At 46.5% G+C, this 19671-nt stretch overlaps 3 protein-coding genes across 5 annotated transcripts; 2 read left to right on the forward strand and 1 right to left on the reverse strand.

Annotated features, from left to right (window-relative positions):
- Positions 1-7: 7 nt before the first annotated feature.
- LOC117264017 (RNA/RNP complex-1-interacting phosphatase-like) lies at positions 8-11144 on the reverse strand. Of its 3 annotated transcripts, none has more exons than XM_033637809.2 (2): positions 11037-11144; positions 8-1130 (listed from the first exon to the last, which is right to left on the reverse strand). In XM_033637809.2, exon 2 carries the CDS (start codon positions 1116-1118, stop codon positions 324-326), a length of 795 nt encoding a protein of 264 aa, XP_033493700.1. In that variant the 5' UTR covers positions 1119-1130; positions 11037-11144; the 3' UTR covers positions 8-323. The 3 variants fall into 3 exon arrangements, with proteins under 3 accessions (XP_033493700.1, XP_033493701.1, XP_078031920.1); XM_033637810.2 differs by lacking the exon at positions 11037-11144 and adding an exon at positions 1733-1869; XM_078175794.1 differs by lacking the exon at positions 11037-11144 and adding an exon at positions 1587-1646.
- On the forward strand, positions 1870-8196 carry LOC117264111 (uncharacterized). The gene is made up of 2 exons (XM_033637932.2): positions 1870-2278; positions 3199-8196. Exons 1-2 carry the CDS (start codon positions 2008-2010, stop codon positions 4845-4847), a joined length of 1920 nt encoding a protein of 639 aa, XP_033493823.1. The 5' UTR covers positions 1870-2007; the 3' UTR covers positions 4848-8196.
- LOC117263074 (uncharacterized) lies at positions 9917-19640 on the forward strand. The gene is made up of 2 exons (XM_078175783.1): positions 9917-12484; positions 17242-19640. Exons 1-2 carry the CDS (start codon positions 12193-12195, stop codon positions 18525-18527), a joined length of 1578 nt encoding a protein of 525 aa, XP_078031909.1. The 5' UTR covers positions 9917-12192; the 3' UTR covers positions 18528-19640.
- Positions 19641-19671: the final 31 nt, after the last annotated feature.

A 19671-nucleotide genomic window follows, 5' to 3' on the forward strand; every position in this document is an offset into this window, starting at 1 on the left:
AACAGACGACGGATTGTTGATTTTTATTCATTTTTGTGATGTTAAAAAAAGGAAAAAGGAAAAAAAGGAAATAAAAGTTTTTATTTTTGACTGAAAAAAGTTTCAAAAATAAAAAAGCAAACCTGAACATAAAAGTCCTGATAAAAGGTTGAAGATGACGCTACGTCACGGCGACCACAAGTCTGAAAACTGACGCCCAGCTGACATCACCTCATGCACAGGTGTAACAGAAAGAAAATGTGTGTCCAGGGAGGGGGGCGGAGCCTCAGTCTCAGATTGTTCCCTGTATTGAGGGGGGCGGGGCCTTAGACTCAGTTTGTTCCTTATATCCTGGGGGGCGGGGCCTCAGACTCAGTTTGTTCCCTATATCGAGGGGGGCCGGGCCCAGGTGATGGAGGGGAGTGACAGCGGTGGCGGCGGTTACCAGCTGGTTGGTTCTCCGCAGCCGGGTCGTCTTGTCTCCGTTCCTTGGCGGCCAGTGGCGGTCTCTCCACAGCGAGCCCTCTAACAGCCTCCTCCTTCTCCTCAGTCTCGTTGATGCCGGCGTTGCTCCTCTTGGCGCCTCGCTGCAGGTCGTCCAGGTAGTTCTGCCTCTCTATGTGGTGACCTCTACAGGAGTTGAAGAGCTGCAGCGCCACCGCTGCATCCAGCCCGTCCACATCGATGAGGTACCTGCAGACCAGGTAGCCGGTGCGGTTCAGGCCATGGGTGCAGTGGACTCCGATCAGCTGGTCGTTGTCCCGGTTCTCCCTCAGGAACCACCTCACCGCCCGTTTGAAGCTCATGACGGTGGCGTCAGAGGGAACCCGGTGACCCTCGGTGGGGATCTTGACGTAGCTGCAGGACTGCGGGACGTCGGTCAGAGCGTAGTACCTGGAGGTGAAGGTGAGGTCGATGATGAGACCCAGGTCCTGGTTCTGACTCCGCACAGAGTCCAGCAGATCCCATAGACCGAACAAGTCGGACTCAGGGAGACCACTGTTCAGAGACGCCTTCAGAGGAACCTTGAAGGCGATGAATCGAGTCCCCGGGATCCTCCGTCCCACGGGACAGTAGTCCAGCCATCGGTCTGGGATGCCCTTCTTTTTCTTCTTCTTCTTCTTCTTCTGATCAGACATCTGAGGTGGAACCTGAAACACACACACAAAACCCAATTCATAAAACTCATTGTTTAACTACACGTTGCTGTAACTCAGCAAAGATTAAAACATTATTTATTTATTTTTTTTTTTACGACCGTAGGTTCTGATTCATTTATTTAAGTGTTTATTTAAAACTGATGATGTCAGAGTAATACTTTACATATCTGAGTATTAAAGTATAAATATCTGTGCAAAGTACTTCAGATGTTCTCCACTGAAATAAAACACTGCTTAAAGTAAATAATAATTAAATACTATAAACCACATCATAATACTCTGTACTGAATACTTTTAACTTCACATACTGATTTAATTTCAGTTTCAGTGCAGTACTTTTACTTGTAGTGGAGTATTTGTATTTGTTGTATCATTTGTTATAACTTGCTGCAGCAGTGATGTGTGTATTTAAACCCCTCCACAGTCTCAGTTTAATTATTTCAAAACCTTAAATGTTAGCCGAATTAACGGACGGACTCTGTTGGTTCTCATCAGATGTTCCTTAATGTTCCTGAGGCTCTGTGTCTCTTTAAATTACCTGATAAACATTTAACACACATATTTATTAATGATCTCTGGTTTAACGTTCCTACCGCCTGTGACGTTTTCAGTGACGTTTTCACTGCAAACGAACAAAACAACAGGAACACGTTAAAAACCTCTGAAAGTTCAAAGACGTTAAACTGATTTATATCGACGTGTTTTCACATGCGGTTAGCCTAGAGCCACGCTCGCGCAGACGCAAGTGACGTACAACCCGAACGTAAGCGTCGTCGACGCCTGACGAAGTGACGCAGGGTCGGGGAACCCGGAAGTGTTGTGGCTTTTGTTTACATCCTCCTCTTTGTTCGGTGGAAATTCCGCCAAAATGCCCAAAAAACGGTCGGTGAACACCGAGGACCGGGAGAACCGGAGCCTGCGGGCTGCAATCGACGAGCAACTGGCGGCAGCGGCGGAGGAGATCTTCTGGCTGCTGAAGGAGCGCAGACACGCGGCGGTGGAGCAGCTGAAGGAGCTGGTGACGGAGCGACTCACCGCGGCCGTGGAGCGGATCTTCACCGTGTTCGGAGCCTGCAAGGCGGCCGAGAGAGGACCGGGGGAGCCCGCAGAGACCGGAGGGATCGGAGGCGACAGCAGAGGTCAGTGTCCCGGTAACAGAGCCGGTAAAACCCGGTCTGACGTCACGGTCCGTTTACTGGGTGTTCTCCTCCTGTTCCCCTCAGTGTTCTCCTCCTGTTCCCCTCAGTGTTCTCCTCCTGTTCCCCTCAGTGTTCTCCTCCTGTTCCCCTCAGTGTTTTCTCTCCTGTTCACCTCATTGTACTCCTCCTGTTCCCTTCAGTGTCCCCCCCCCCCCCCCGTTCCCTTCAGTGTTCTCCTCACTTTCTCCCCATTGTTCATCTCATTGTTCTCCTCCTGTTCCCTTCACTGTTCCCCCCATTCCCTTCAGTGTTCTCCTCATTTTCTCCCCATTGTTCCCCTCAGTCTTTTTCTCCTGTTCCCCTCAGTGGTCTCCTCCTGATCTTCTCAGTGTTCTCCTCCTCTTCCCCTCAGTGTTCTCCTCAGTGTTCCCCTCAGTGTTCTCCTCCTGTTCCCTCTCAGTGGTGTTCTCCTGTTCCCCCCAGTGTTCTCCCTCTGTTCCCCTCAGTGTTCTTCCTTTTTCTCCTCAGTATTCTTCTTCCTGTTCCCCTCAGTGTTCTTCTCCTGTTCTCCTGAGTGTTCTTCCTCTGGTTCTCCTGAGTGTTCTCATGTTCCCCTCAGTGTTCTCCTCCTGTTCCCTTCAGTGTTCCCCCTGGTTCCCTTCAGTGTTCTTCTCCTGTTCCCCTCAGTTTTCTCCCCCTTTCTCCTCAGTGTTCTCCCTCTGGTTTCCCTCAGTGTTCTCCTTGTGTGTCTATGTGAATATTCATGTTAATGGACACTAATAAATAGGTTCCTGCAGGTGTGTATAACTGGTGTCTGTCTGGTGTTAGAACTGTTCTTGGTATTGACGCAGAGATGTGAGATCAGATTGCGTCCATGAAGACGAGGGTCTGAGTGTGGAATCGTCTGTTTTTCACTGCAGAGTTCTGTCTGTCCGTTGGCGTGCGGAGTCTCTCTGAAGGAGAACATCTGAAGCAGAGCGTCTCTGTAGGCCAACTGAAGGAACCTCTGCCCAGCACATCCTCCAGACCAGAGGACCTCTCTGAACCAGACCACCAACCAGACTCTCCTGACGATGTGGCCGGTGAGGAAGAGGAAGAGGACGAAGAAGCAACGCCTTACTGCTGCAAAGTGTGCAAGAAGTCCTTCGACAGGAAGGGCTTCCTGATGAAGCACGTGGAGAAACACCTGAAGGACGCTGACTGTCTCTGTGGTCTGTGCGGCGAGCATCTGGAGTCCAGCGATGAGCTGAGGCTGCACTTCCAGACGCACCGTGAAAGCAGCCGGACCTGCGATGTCTGCGGCAAGAAGTTCCCCTCCATCCGCGCCCAGGAGACACACCTGAGGCTGCACACCGGCGAAAAGCCCTTCAGTTGCCACGTCTGCGGTAAAGGCTTCAACCAGAAGGGCAACATGGTGACTCACCTGCGGATCCACACGGCGGAGAAGCCGTTCAGGTGCACCGTCTGCCACAAAGAGTTCAGCCACGCAGGCTCTCTGGAGCGACACATGAAGGCCCACAGCGGAAAGACACCATTCAGTTGCACTGTCTGCGGGAAAGGTTTTGGCAAGAGCGCCGAGCTAAGGCGACACATCCGGAGCCACGAGTCTGACGGCGTGCCCACCGCCAGGAGCAGGCGCAGGAAACCGAGTCTTACGCCGTCTCACTGCTGTAAGGTCTGCGGAAACGCATTCCACAACAAAGGGAACTTTGTGCGTCACGCTGAGACGCATCTAAATGACCCCGACAGCTGTTGCGGCATCTGTGGCGAGCAGGCGGAGTCCTCGGAGAGTCTGCAGCTCCACATCCAGAGCCACAGGGAGACCAGTAGGATTTGCGACATTTGCGGCATCAGCTTCAGGGACATGGAGATCCACATGAGGACACACACTGGACAGAAACCCTTCAGCTGCAAGGACTGTGGCAAAGACTTCCCCCGGAAGGGTTCCCTGGAGCGACACATGAAGCTGCACGCCGGTGACCGGCCCTACATCTGCGAGTTCTGCGGCAAAACCTTCATTGAGAACACCGTCCTCAAGAGACACATCAAGAGCCACACGGGGGGGAAGCCCAGGATCTACTCCTGTGATGTCTGTGGCAAGAAGTTCACCATGAGCCAGCACCTGGATGTCCACAAGAGGATCCACACTGGTGAGAAACCCTATACCTGCCGGGTCTGCGGGAAGAACTTCCGCCAGATCGGGAACCTGGACTCCCACATGAGGATCCACACGGGTGAGAAGCCATTCATCTGCAGCCTCTGTGGGAAGCGTTTCCGCCAGAAGATCTCGCTGGAGACGCACGAGAGGTTCCACAAGAAGGAGAAGCCATTCAGCTGCCAGCTGTGCAGCAAAGGCTTTGTCCAGAAGATCGACCTCAAACGACATATGCTAACACACACCGGCGAGAAACCCTACAGCTGCACAGTCTGCGGCAAGAGTTACCAGGAGAAACGCTCCGTGGACTCGCACATGAAGGTCCACACCGGAGAGCAGACTGCCAAAGACTCAGCGCTGACACTTGGACTGAAACGACAGGAAGGAATTCACGCCGACTTCATCCAGCTGTGACATCACATGAAGCTTCCAGTTAGTAAACAGTGGATATAAAACGTTGACAACTCTCCGTTAGAACTTTGGGTTCTTGTGATGAGACGAAAATTGAGTCCAGATGTTCTTGAGGGACTTTCCTGACACTGACTCAGGCTGCGTTCACACCTGTCCTGTTTGGTGCGGTTGGTTTGCCCCCTCAGTGCAGTTTGTTTGTGCAGGTGTGAACACACCAAACCAACTGGACTGAGACCATCTATTAAAGAAGGTCTCGGCCCGGTTGTTACAAACAAACTCAGGTGCAGCTGGTTTGTGGTGAAAATGTGTTCTGACCTGGATCCGAACCAACAGCAGTCACATTACACATTGTTTGGGTTCTTCACCGTTTTGTTTACTTCCTGGATTTTTCCCACATGGAAATTCTGACCAATCAAGAGCAGATTTCTCATGCAGGCATTTGATCTGGTCCGCTTGTAAATGCTGCCATGAGAACACGAATCAACTCTAGGTCTAAAAGTGTCTCACACCAGAAGTCGTAAAGAGTTTCCAGAACATCATCGTTGGAAGGTATCATTCAGTCATCAGATAAATACCAAGAACAACAGTGACATGATGTCCCGATGTCTTCTACATGTGATCATCTTCAGTGCTGTATCGTAGGAACTGGATCTGCCTGAGTTTCTTGAAGACATTTCGCCTCTCATCCCAGAAGCTTCTTCAGTTCTGATGGACTGGTGTGGAGCTGCAGGCTTTAAACTCTGTGTGGGTGTGAACCCTTAGAGAGTCACTGAGGTCACATGTGAGTCGTTGACCCATTCGGCCATCATATGTGTTGTTAGGGTCAGATTGGTCTTGGTGTGAATGGTAGTGGGGACGTCCACCTGTCCTGAGACGCTGTGGGGGCGTCTCTGCTTCCTGTTTAAATGTCAGTAAGTTGTCAGCCGTGTGAGTTTTAGCTTCGTCACCACATAAGAAGAAAAACAGGAAGTCAACAGCTGATTCCTATGACCACTAGGACCTCCTTCAGAACCCACAGAGCCTGCCTAATGACCACCAGAATCTCAGGACCCCTCCGATTGACAATGGTCATTCCGGTTTGACGTAGACGGATTCTTTCATGCCTCTTGAGCCGGCCCATTAGGTTCAGACTCATATTTTAAGGTTTTCTTATATTCAGACAGAACGGGATGTAAGGAGATGTGTTTTACCTGCTTGACAGTTTCGACTGAGACTCCAGTCTTCCTCAGAAGCGTCATCTGACGTGCTGCTGACGTGTCATATATCAGCTGGTGGGCCTGACAGACCAATCAGAGTCTGTCAGGCCAACCCCACCTCGCGCGTCGTTGTTCGTTTTCTGGAGTAGGGAATCCCAGGTATGCGAGAGGGTGTACGCCCCCTCGTCCCGGTTGATGGTGCCTCTGATTGGTCTGTCAGGCCCACCAGCTGATATATGACACGTCAGCAGCACGTCGGCTTCTGAGGAAGACTGGAGTCTCAGTCGAAACTGTCAAGCAGGTAAAACACATCTCCTTACATCCTGTTCTGTCTGAATATAAGAAATCCTTAAAATATTCTAAATAAGAAGACAGTATGAACCTTATTAATAGGTTCAGACTCAACTGTCCATTTACATTTTAAGGGAGAAGGGACACTCCTTCTAGGACAGCAATTTCCAGCGATGAGAGGCGAGAAAAAAATCCATCTACGTCAAACTGGAATTGACCCTAATAAACCCATCGTTAAACAGAGGAGGTGGCCTATGACACCACTTATCACCTCCTACACTGCAGTCCTGAAATCCCTCCACAGACGACCCAGTCTCACCTGGACACCTGGTGTTGGTGTAAAAGACAACCAGAACCTCCTGCAGCTCCTTCAGTGTTGTTGGCCTCTCAGCAGTTTTTGACCAGTTCTTGTTGGGACTTCCAGTTCTTGGTATTGTCAGTTTTGTCCCCCAGTGCTCAGGAAGCTCTTTGTGTCTTCTGTTGTGAGACACAACTCAGTCAGTGTCAGGAAAGTTCTTCAAGAACAGCTGGACTTTATTTGGGTTCATTAGAATCACTTTAGTCAATCTAACATGATTTTGAATGGATCCATTTTGGAAGTTTTGAAACAAATTATCTTGGTTTGATTTTTTTACGTCACAAGAACCTGACGTTCTAACGGGGGTGGAGACATTCTATTTCCACTGTGTGTTTATACAAATGTCCAGTACTGCTGAGGAGTTGGTGATGTCACAGAACCTGAAGTGGTCTCGATGCTTTCAGGTTCTACAAAGTTCTCTGTTCTCATGCATGTTCTTTAGTTTAGTAGACAGAGAACCAAACGTTGTCCAGTGGTTCTACTGACAAAGACAGATCCATCTGAGTGACACGAGAAGAATCAGAATCAGATACTGTATTGACGTGGAACAGAACTAGAAGGTTCCTGTTAGAATGTCACCTCCTCAGTCTGACCACTCCTTTTCCATCAACATGGAACCGGTTCTCCTCCAGGTCTCACACCTCAATGTGAACCATTTAGAACATTTGGACTGAACATAATCTGGTTAAGAACCTGAAAATTTGGTTCTCAACGGGAACAAAAAAACTTTTGATCTTTATCTGAAGGCCGAAAAGTGATGTCATCAGTGGGCGTGTCATGTTCTACAGGCTGAAAAGAGACGGTGGAGAAATTTAGTAAGAAATCACCGTTAAAAAGAAGAATGTGCAGTGTTCTTGTTAACGGTTAGTTCTTAAAACAAGAATCAGTTATAACAGAACCAAAGTTAATCCGCTAATTAGCTCCTAGTGTTGGCCCCCAATTTGTAACACCCTCCATCTTTAATTATGGTGGTTCCACCCAGAACTGGTGGAAACAGGCTGGTTCTCTACGTAGAACCAACGCTTCAAAATCCTGAACAGAACCGGTTCAGGAACCCAAACTGATGTGGTGGAAAAAGAGTTGACTGCAGAAGACTGACTGTTACTGTGGTTCTAAGATCCAGGTTCTCACAGCATTCTGGTCTTTCAAGATGCTATGGGGACATCCACCTGTCATGAAGCACGCTGTGGGAACGTCAAGTCAACAGCTGATTTGTATAGTGGAGTCTGAACATTGATTTTCCTCGTCTGTCACAGTGACACCCGTGAGAAGAAGAAGAGAAGAAGAGTGTTTCTATATTTATAAATGTAGGCCTATATTTGAGAAATGGTTCTTTTTGTTCCCTGAAAGATGAAACAAATAATATTTAGTCCAAACGGGAAGTTACTTTGATCTTTGTGTTTTATGAAAATCAACAATAATAGAAGAAGATTCATCACTTCCTGTTTTCAAACTCTAATTTCCTGTTCATGTCAAAGTATTGATAATAAAATCATTTTAGACTTCCTGTTTGTTGACCTTTAGAACCTTCTTCGGGACCCTTAGAACCTGCTTTATGACCTCTAGAACTACCTTCAGGACCCTCAGAACCACCCTAACGACCTCTAGAACCTCCTTCGGGACCCTAAGAACCTGCTTTATGACCTCTAGAACCTCCTTCAGGGCCCTTAGAACCTGCTTTATGACCTCTAGAACCACCTTCAGGATCCTAAGAACCTGCTTTATGACCTCTAGAACCACCTTCAGGACCCTAAGAACCTGCTTTATGACCTCTAGAACCTCCATCAGGACCCTAAGAACCTGCTTTATGACCTCTAGGACCTCCTTCAGGACCCTTAGAACTACCCTAATGACCACGAGAACGTCCTTCAGGACCCTAAGAACCTGCTTTATGACCTATAGAACCTCCTTCAGGACCCTAAGAATCTGCTTTATGACCTATAGAACCACCTTCAGGACCCTTAGTACCAACCTAATGACCTCTAGAACCACCTTCAGGACCCTTAGAACCTGCTTTATGATTTCCAGAACCACCTTCAGGACCCTTAGAACCACACTAATGACCTCTGGAACCTCCTTCAGGACCCTTAGAACCACACTAATGACCTCTGGAACCTCCTTCAGGACCCTAAGAACCTGCTTTATGACCTCTAGGACCACCTTCAGGACCCTTAGTACCACCCTAATGACCTCTAGAACCTCCTTCAGGACCCTTAGAACCTGCTTTATGATTTCCAGAACCACCTTCAGGGCCCTTAGAACCACACTAATGACCTCTGGAACCTCCTTCAGGACCCTTCCCAGTGTGCAAAGACACGTCCATACGACGTCTTTTCAACGTCATTTTTGCACGTCTAATTTTTGTCCCCTGAAGGTACAGAACATTACGCCAGGTGACATCTTTTTCCGACGTCTAATGTACGTCCATTATTGACTTCCACAGGACCTCCATATCGGGGCTAATTATAGTCCAAATGTGGTGGTTGTGGACGTCTTTTCTACGTCAAATTTAAACTCGTTTTAGACATCGTTTTTTTTATATTGCTTCTGTTCTGTGCATAACAAGTCCCATTTCAGAAGATGGCATACTGTTCCAGTTAATTTTCCTATAGCTTCATTTGATTGTCTCAGCAGCAGATGGTAACTGGAAACGCATACAAAGGTGTAATGCATTTCCACTTCTAACCAGCTACGAAGCTACAGGAAAATTAACCAGTGCAGGAAACAGGTCCTCCACCTTCTGGACACATAGGACTACAGTCAGGTTTACAATAAATCACAATCCAATCCCAACTTGTTTACTTCCATCTTTATTGCAAACATGTCACTTAAGAACCTCGCCAGTTGAGAAGTTACTTATAAACAGTAGTCAGCGTAATCCGTGTGGTAAAATACAGTTAATAAAATCAAACGTCTGTACCACAAATATAAGAACAATAAAAATATAAACAATAAAAATTAAAGTGCTACCACCAAGGTAAAAATACAACTGAACGACTTCAGTTGAGAAGTTACTACTAAAGAGTAGTCAGCGTAATCTGTGTAGTAAAATACAGTAAATAAAAAAACATCTTTGGTCTGTACCACAAATATAATAATAAAAATATAAACAATAAAATTAAAGTGGGGGGGGGGGGCTTTTCCCATCCCATTGCACTCTTCCCTGCCCCCAATGAAATTTGATCTCAGCAGCAAGATAAGCTGCTGAGATCAAATTTCATTGGGGGCAGGGAAGAGTGCGAGGGAGTCAGCAGTCATTCAGTTTGTTGCCCTAACCAAAGATACTGGATTACTACTGTACTATACAGTATATACTATACTGTACTATTACTACTATTATTACTGGTTTATCCACCGTCTTTGCCCTAACGTCTTGGTGTCCTTCTGCTTCTTCTTCTTCTTGTGTAACCTTGTGTGTATTGACGGTTAATACAGCATTACCGCCACCTAGTGGATTTGACGCGCATTACACCTTTAATGGGCTTTTATTGGGAAAAATAGCTCAAATGTGACCCGCAGTGCTAAAATTAGGTATATAATTCGATATATCGGTTTGGTTAGATATTTGGCTTTAAATCAAACCGGCACAAGCCTAATCTGCAAACAAAAATATATTGCCTATGCATCAACTAATACAATACCATCAGCCATGGTAGACAGTTGGCATTGTATTTTAAATGTACTAGCTTGTTCTTTTCGTTAGCTTATCAAATTTAGCTAGGGTAGCTACTAGCCTCACTCTGATGGCAACTGAACAGTGTTTGCAATGTTGTTCACGTTAAAGCTTTCGTTAACATTTAAGCACAGTGGTCGTGTTCAAAAGCTAACGTTAGCTGATGCAATGCTAATTGTAGCGACAATAGGTTTTAAGTACCTTATAAGGGAACTACTTCCACGCAGCGTCTCTTTGCTGAAAACCAACCTTGTAAGACCGGAGCCCATACTAGTTGGCGGCACCGCGACAAAAACATTCCCCGTAATCTCTTGTTTATTCAATTCAATTCAATTCAATTTTATTTATAAAGCCCAATATCACAAATCACAATTTGCCTCACAGGGCTTTACAGCATACGACATCCCTCTGTCCTTAAGACCCTCACAGATAAAACTACACAAATACACGCAACACAATGCATGTATGATAATTCACCGCTTCACGGATTGATTTTTTAACAGCTTTGTTGAAAACAAATGCACACGGCCGTGAGGAGGGTTAGCAAAACAGAGGAAGAGTGACCAGACTTGCATAGCTAAGCTAAGCTAAGCTAAGCTAAAACAACAAAGCTAAAACAGCAAACACTATAAATGAACATGACATTAACTAGACAGTGGGCTGACCGAACTTACCTGCAATTTAGTGGATGATATTTCAGGTGGCTGTGGGTTCTTGTAGGGGTCGTCTATGGTGGACAGAGCCAAGCGGCCATTTGTGAGCGACCTGTCTTCTTCTTCTTCTTTTTGCTTACCGGCAGTTGGCACCTGGGCCAATCAGAGTGGCTTTTATGGGGTACGTTTTGATGACATACTGCCTCAGCCAATCACAATGGCGTTGACTGTATTCAGCTTGTTGTATTAAAAAGAACACATCAGTATTTTTGAAAGGAAAAACAGGAAAATGTAAACAAATATTACTTTTATTAATTAGTTAAATTTATATTAATAATAATATTAATTAAACCTTATGTCTTAAGAAATATGGTTTAATCACAAATAATCCATATTCATATTTATTAATCATGTTGATAACAATAATGTGGTTATTTTACATTCATTTCAATTTCTTCGGACCTAATTTGCACATCGTGTAGGGGTACAGAACTGTCTTGGACCGACGGACGCAATATAGCAATATGATCTGCACGTCCATCAGATGTCTAATGTTTAGTGGATTATAACCATTCTAATGACCTCTAGAACCAACTTCAGGACCCTCATAACTTGCTTTATCACCTCTAGAACCAACTTCAGGACCCTCATAACTTGCTTTATCACCTCTAGAACCTCCTTCAGGACACTTAGAACTTGTGTTATGGCCTCTAGGACCTCCTTCGGGACCCTTAGAACATCCCTAATGACAACTAGACCTTCCTTCAGGACTCATAGAACCTGCTTTATGACTTGTAGAACCACCTTCAGGGCCCCTAGAACCTGTCTTATGACCTCAAGGACCTCCTTCAGGACACCTAGAACCACCCCAGTGACCACCAGATCCTCCTTCAGGACCCTGAGAACCTGCTGTATGGCCTCTAGAACCACCTTCAAGACCCTTAGTACTACCCTAATGACCTCTAACACCTGCTCTGTGGTATTAGTACTTCTGTGGTAGTTCGCCCTCCGCTCCAGCAGGGTTCGCTGTCCACTTTGCTGTGGTCCAAGCGAAGTGTCGTCGACGCGGAACCCCGTGTGTGTGTGTGTGTGTGTGTGTGTGTGTGTGTGTGTGTGTGTGTGTGTGTGTGTGTTTACGTCTCCACCGCTGTCTCTCTGTCTTTGTCCGCAGACACGGATGAAGATGTGCGCCGTGCAGCTGCTGCGGGTGTCGGTCCATGAGCGGATCAGCGCCGCCGCTGAAGACTTCCTGCTGCGGCTGGAGAAAGCGAGAGAAGCGGCTGAGATCCCGGAGCTGAGAGCGCTGCTCACCGAGCGGTTAACGGCGGCTGCGGAGGAGATCGTCGGTCTGTTGGAGGAAACCGTGGCGGAGTACGAAGACAGAGTGGAGCGGTCAGAGCGGGAGATCTGCCGCCAGAGGAGGCTGCTGGATGCTGTGCTGAAGCCTGAAGTCCGGCTGCACCGAGCGGGTCAGTCTCGGGGGGCGGGGGGGGTCAGGCTAACGGGTGCTAACAGAGGCTAACGTTAGCATCATCATCAAAGTTTCCGCTGACCGGAAACGTTTCTGTAGTTTTGTGACATCAGTCCGAGACACCCTGCTGTCCGCTGAAGACCGGACAGAGACATGAAAATATTAAATTAATATTATACAATAAATATTTAGTTAGCAGCTGACAACCACATCTTCTATCAGCCTCACACTGCGCAGCCGCAGCAAAGCTTCATGGGAGCTGTAGTTTTTACAGCGGTTTGACTCTGAGCTTAAAAACAGGAAAAAAAATCTTGAAGTCTCTTTAATATTTATTTATTTTTTGAATAACAAACAAAATGCTTTATCAGATATCTTCTATTTATATTAAACCACGCTCACCAATCAAGGAGTTAGTTAAAGCTGCCACACTAAAGCTCAGTCAAATTGATGAACTCTTAAAGAGTAACTAAACCCTAAAACCATTTTTTCAGCTGATAATCATTGTTTCTGGTTGTATAGTAGTGTTACTGACTGATCCTGCTCAAAATCTTGACAGTTTAGTGCAAACTGTTGAAAAGCTACATTTTATTTTAAAAATGTGGTGTGGAGTGCCCTCTACAGCTTGAAACCTGGTTACTACACTTAAATTTACATTACATTACATTGGAGGCGAATGATTCTTTTTCAAGGCGAATGACGTCACTAACCGTCCACGCTAAAGCCTGCCCTCCTCCCTTTACTCCGTCCCTTACTATAAAACCATTCTGTCCGCAGAGAGAGCCGAGCCTCGGGGGGGTGTATGTGCGGAGCCGCGAGGGAGGGAGGGGTGGATGGATGCGGTGGGCTGCTGCTCTGAGCCCACGCAGGCTCCCAGAGAGGGAGAAATAGAACCGGCCGCCTTGCCTTCTGCCCGTGTGACACAGTTAGGGGCGGTTTTCCAAGCCACCATCGGCACATGAATATAAGTCGAAGTGTGGAGCGGAGGAGAGGGACCTCTCTCCCCGCAGCGAGGGACAATCTTAACTCCACCCCCTTCCTCAGCCACTGGCCTGTCTCACCCCCCCCCCCCCCCCCCCCCCTCAGCTCCGCCTATCTTTTCTGAACTTTTTGAAATCAAGCTGTGGGCGGAGTAATGCCCAGAGAGGGGCGTTTAGTTCCCCTTTAAATAGTAGCCCTAGACATCATCACTCAGGTGCCTGTCAGAGATGAGTCAGACCCCATGCCGCTTCCTTAAACATACCGGCGCTCTTAAATAGCCGGTGGCATGGTCAAACACATCTTGAAATTGAAAAGCATCAGCCAGAGTCATCTCCAAGGTCTGTCATTCCTGTTTTGACTAGCATCAGGAAAAACAATGTGTACTCGAAGCGCACAGCTGCTCTATCTAATCTGACTCCAGTTATGCGTCAGCCACAGACTGTGTCAGACAATGTTAGTACACTAAACTTAGCTTTATTAAATATCAGATCTCTGGCTGGCAAGTCACTATTAATTAATGACTTTATTATCAAGAGAAACCTTGATTTTATGTTTTAACTGAAACTTGGTTAAATGAAAACAACAATGCAGCAGTACTTATTGAATCAGCCCCCCAAACTTCCATTTTATCAGCTCAGTTAGAGAACTTAGGAAAGGAGGTGGAGTAGCCGCTTTATTTAAGGATGTTTACCAGTGCAAACAGCTGTCATATGGGAAGTTTGAGTCTTTTGAATATGTTGCACTGCAGTTGAGATCCTCCTGTCAAGCAGTATTAGTAACCATTTACAGGCCTCCAAAATATAGTGCACACTTTGTTGATGACTTTTCTAAACTATTGTCTGTTGTCTGTATTGATTTTGACTGTGTTGTTATAGTGGGTGATTTTAATATTCATATTGATAATCCCAAAGATGGCAGTGCGAAAGAACTTTTCTACATCCTGGACAACTTTGAACTTTCCCAGCATGTAACAGAGCCAACACACAATAAGGGACATATTTTAGATCTAATTATCTCCAAAGGGCTCAACATTTCTGAGGTTGTGGTGACTGATGTTGCCTTTTCTGATCATTACTGTGTTTTCTTTAAAATGGCCATCTCCGCTGACACCAGTAAAAGTACAACAGAGGTAATCAGAAAATGCTATATCAACGAAAACACCTGTACACTATTCACCAAGGATTTCATACCCACACCAGCTCTGCCCTCAGTCTCTGTCAGTGATCTGGTTCATAGTTTCAGCTCTAAAGCTATGAATATTATGGACAATATTGCCCCCATGAAGGTCAAAGTTGTCTCTGGTAAGAAAAAACCACCATGGAGGAACGCCACACAGGTAAAAGCTCAAAAAAGAGAATGTAGAAAAGCAGAACGCAGGTGGCGAAAAACCAAACTCCAGGTTCATTATGACATCTATAAGGAAAGTCTGCACATCTATAACTTGGAGCTAAAAAGGGCGCGGCAGTTCTTTTTCTCTGAGATTATCAACAAAAATAACAACAATGCACAGACTTTATTTACTGTTGTTGACAGACTGACAAACCCATCAGCGTCAGTGCCTCCTGAACTGCTATCCACCAAGGCATGCAATGACTTTGCTTCTTTTTTCACAGACAAGATTTTAAAGATAAGACAGACAGTCTGTAACTCCATCACAGTGGCTATTTCACCTGTGCCTCATAAGACTACTCCAGTTAATTTGGCACTTTTTCACCCATTAAATTATGCTACTTTGACAGACATAGTTAGAAACCTTAAGTCCACTACCTGCTGCCTTGACACTCTGCCTACAAGCTTTTTTTAAAGATGTTTTTAACTGCATAGCATCAGATATACTACAGATAGTCAACTGTTCTCTTCAGTCAGGCCTTTTCCCAACGGCCCTGAAGACTGCAGTCATTAAACCTCTCTTAAAAAAGCCTAATCTGGATGCCTCAGTAATAAATAACTACAGGTCCATATCAAACCTACCATTTTTAGGAAAGATCATTGAAAAGGTTGTTTTTCAGCAACTTAACACCTTCTTGGAGCAAAACAATTCCTTTGATGCCTTTCAGTCTGGATTTCGAGCACATCACAGCACTGAGACTGCACTTGTAAAAGTTTTAAATGACATTCATCTGAGCAGTGATGCATCAAAGATTTCGGTTCTGGTATTGCTGGACCTCAGTGCTGCATTCGACACAGTCGACCATAACATACTGCTCGAAAGACTAGAAAAGTTTGTGGGACTTTCTGGCACTGTGCTAAATTGGTTTAAATCTTTTTTACAAGACAGGGATTTCTTTGTGTCACTTGGCAATTATGAATCTGTGCGAACAAAAATTACATGTGGAGTTCCTCAAGGGTCCATTCTTGGGCCTCTTCTGTTCAACATCTATATGCTCCCTCTTGCTCAGATTATGGAGTATCATAACATCTCCTACCATACTTATGCAGATGACACACAACTTTACATAACAGTGTCATCCTTGCCCCTTCCTGCACACAATGCATCAGACCAAATTGCCTGTCCCTACGGTCACAAACTGGCCAGTTAGTGGCAAAAAGGGAGTCCACACATGAAGTACCAAATCAAAATATAATTTATTAGTAAATCATTTAAGTTGAAATAAGATCATAATAAACCAAAAAAGTATGAGTGGGATTTTATGTTAAGTGTCAGTCATGTATGCAGTGTATGGGTGAGTGGAGTGTGCTGTGTGAAAGTGTTGAATGCAGGAGGAAACAATACTTAGTTCCCCATGGCAGGTGGAAACCCAGAACCAAGCCCAAGTCTGGAAGCAGCAAGAGGTAGAATGCCAGCTTAGACAGCCCTTAAATATCCTGGTCCACATACACACAGGTGAGGCAAATTGGCCTGACAACCTGCCCACAACTTCACCCAGGAAGTGAGAAAGCCAGTGAGCAGACAGAGGGGCAGGCCGTCACACGAGGCCAGTCCGGCCCAAGTCTGGCTCCAGAGGGGGTCCCTGTACCGGGTGAGGTACTTGAGCTCCGTTTTACCTGTTCCATCAGGGACCCACTTGCCTTGGGGGACCCTACCAGGTGGTAGGGGCAGCAGTAGCTCAGTCCATAGGGACTTGGGTTGGGAACCATATGGTCGCCTGTTCAAGTCCCTGTCCGGACCAAATATGGAGCATGGACTGGTGCCATTTCACCTCCTGGGCACTGTCGAGGTGCCCTTGAGCAAGGCACTGGCGCCTGTCATGGGCATCCCCCTCACTCTGACATCTCTCCACTTAGTGTGGAGTGCATGCATTTTTCCCCGTTAAAGGGTTTTTTGGGGAGTTTTTCCTGATCAGCTGTGAGGGTCATAAGGACAGAGGGATGTCGTATGCTGTAAAGCCCTGTGAGGCAAATTGTGATTTGTGATATTGGGCTTTATAAATAAAATTGATTGATTGATTGATGTATAGGTCCTGTTTGTGCATGTGTGTGTTCGGACCTGTGTCTTAATGACAACAGAGTGAAAAAATTTAATTTCCCCTCAGGGGGATTAATAAAGTATATAAAATGAAAAAAAAACATACCAGGGTCTCGGGATGTTTTAGGATTTAAGGTAAGGACTCAGTGGTCTACACGTGGCCAGTGCTGACGTTGTCGGTTTGTTACTCTGAGGTTTCTATGTAACGGTGTTCCATGTCCCGTGTTTCAGATTTTTTATGTTACCACCACATGACACTTTTAACATTACTACAACCAGAGAGGACCATAATGACATCATGGTTTAATGTAACGTCTCTGTCTCTGTTTCCTGTTTCCTGTTTGGTGCAGAGGTCCAGCAGCAGCTGTTGGTGGTTAAAGAAGAGGTTCCCCCTGAGCAGCAGGAGTGGAGCTCCAGTGTGGACCAGGAGGACCCAGAGCCCCCACACATTAAAGAGGAAGAGGAGGAACTGTGGAGCAGTCAGGAGGGAGAGCAGCTTCAAGGGCTGGAGGAGGCTGATATCACCAAGTTCACATTCACTCCTGTCCCTGTGAAGAGTGAAGATGATGAAGAGAAACCTCAGTCTGAGGGACACCACTGTGGAGGACCAGGACCAGGACCAGTGCCTAGAGACTCTTCTGAAGCTGATGTAGAGGACTGTGGAGGACCAGGACCAGACAGGCACTCGCATCCGGATTCAGATTTACTACCAGACACTGAAGACTACTCCCTGAACTCTTCTGAGACTGACGACAGTGATTGGTCACAATCAAATGAAGCCCAGTCGGGCGTGGAGGGTCAGAAACACAGTGACTCCCCTGAGGGCGATTCGTCAACAAAGGAGAGACCGTTTCCTTGCTCCTACTGCGGAAAAAGATTCAGTCTGAAGGGAAACCTAAACCGACACATCAGAGACCACACAGGTGAACGACCGTTTCCCTGCACCGGCTGTGACAAGTCGTTTAAAGACAGCGGGTCGTTGACGGCACACATGAGGTGTCACACCGGAGAGCAGCCATACAGCTGTCTGTTCTGCGGGAAGAACTTCAGCGGCCGAGGGAACATGACCCGGCACATGAGGATCCACACCGGCGAGAAACCCTTCACCTGCTCAGTGTGCAGCAAAAGCTTCCACGTCAAAGAGCACCTCAACCGACACATGAAGTACCACACCGGCGAGAAACCCTTCAGCTGTTCCGTCTGCGGGAAAGGTTGCGCCCAGAAAACGGACCTGAAGAAGCACATGAGGGTCCACACGGGGGAGAAACCCTTCAGCTGTCCGTTCTGTGGGAAGTGCTGTGCTGAGAAAGGAGACCTGACCAAACACATGAGGGTCCACACAGGGGAGAAACCGTTCAGCTGCAACATCTGCGGGAAAAGCTGTGCCCAGAAGGGGAGCCTGAAGATCCACATGAGGACGCACACTGGAGAGAAACCCTTCAGCTGCTCCGTCTGTGGCAAGTGTTTTACCGTGACGGGACATTTAAAAAGACACATGAAGCTGCACGCCACCGACAGTCAGCAGGCAGACGGACGGGAGGCCGACAGTCAGCAGGCCGACGGACGGGAGGCCAAGGCCACAAACTCGTGTTCAGATAAAGTCCAACAGGAAGCCGAACCGGGGAAAACATCGTGATGGTCCATCAGTCAGGAGACACAGATACATTCGACTGTTACAGATAGAGTTTCCACGGGCAGGTAGGTCCTGGAAAAGTTATTTCCAGGCCTGGAAATGGTACGGAAGTAACTGGAAGCTGAACCTGTAAACACATTGTGATGGTCCGTCAGTCAGGAGATACATTAACCAAGCTCCTCATGACTCGACTGTCACGGTGTTCCAGCGAGGAAGGTCCTGGAAAAGTTCTTTCCAGGCCTTGAAATGGTTTGGAACCAAACCCAAAAACACGTCTGACATTACACAACATACGTTCCTCATATCAGTAATTTAAAATCTAGCGTGACCCTATGTGACCCTATGTTAAAACATCACTGGTATCACGTGATGACCAGATTCAAAATGTTGCAGAGGCCACGTCCCTTTTTGGGAGAAGGAAGCGTGTTGTAACATCAGCAGAGAAACAGGAAGTTGCCAAATGCCGATGTTCTCCCCATCTAGGCATGGGTTTTGTGAGTCAACTGTACAGTTGCTGAAGCTAATTAACTTAGTATTAGATGTCAGTCATACGAGTTGTTTATCATTCAGCATTGTTTATGGATCTAGCACCGTTAGCTGTGAGCTCAGACACCTCCACCTCTGGTTTCGCCCTGTTTAACACTGTTAGCACTGTTAGCTGCTGGCTCAGACACTTCCACCTCTGGTTTCGCCCTGTTTAACACCATTAGCACTGTTAGCTCAGACACCGCCATGTTGAGAACCGTGTGCATACAATCTGACTTTACGGCAGATCATGTTGTTCACATGAATCAAGTCACAGATCTGCAGCTTTGATCCGACCAATGGGAGGAGAGAACAGTGTCACCTGACTGATCACATGATCCGAGAGTCAGTCTGACGGACACACAGGTTGTTAACAGACAATAAAGTTTTATGAATCACTTCATATTATTAAATACCAATAATGTTTATTTATTGGCTGCAGTTGAGTCATGTGATGTTTCTGATGTCAGAGGAAACAGGAAGTGAAGAAGGAGAAACCGAAAGTGAAGGAGAAGAAACAGGAAGATGTGTTTACTGTTGATCTCGTTCATGTGATGATGAAATAAAAGTGATCAACAGATGAAACTTTATTTAAAACAGGTCTCTAGCAGTGTGTTGTTTT

The sequence above is a fragment of the Epinephelus lanceolatus genome, chromosome 16 (assembly GCF_041903045.1).
Source record: "Epinephelus lanceolatus isolate andai-2023 chromosome 16, ASM4190304v1, whole genome shotgun sequence".
NCBI classification, from domain to species: domain Eukaryota; kingdom Metazoa; phylum Chordata; class Actinopteri; order Perciformes; family Serranidae; genus Epinephelus; species Epinephelus lanceolatus.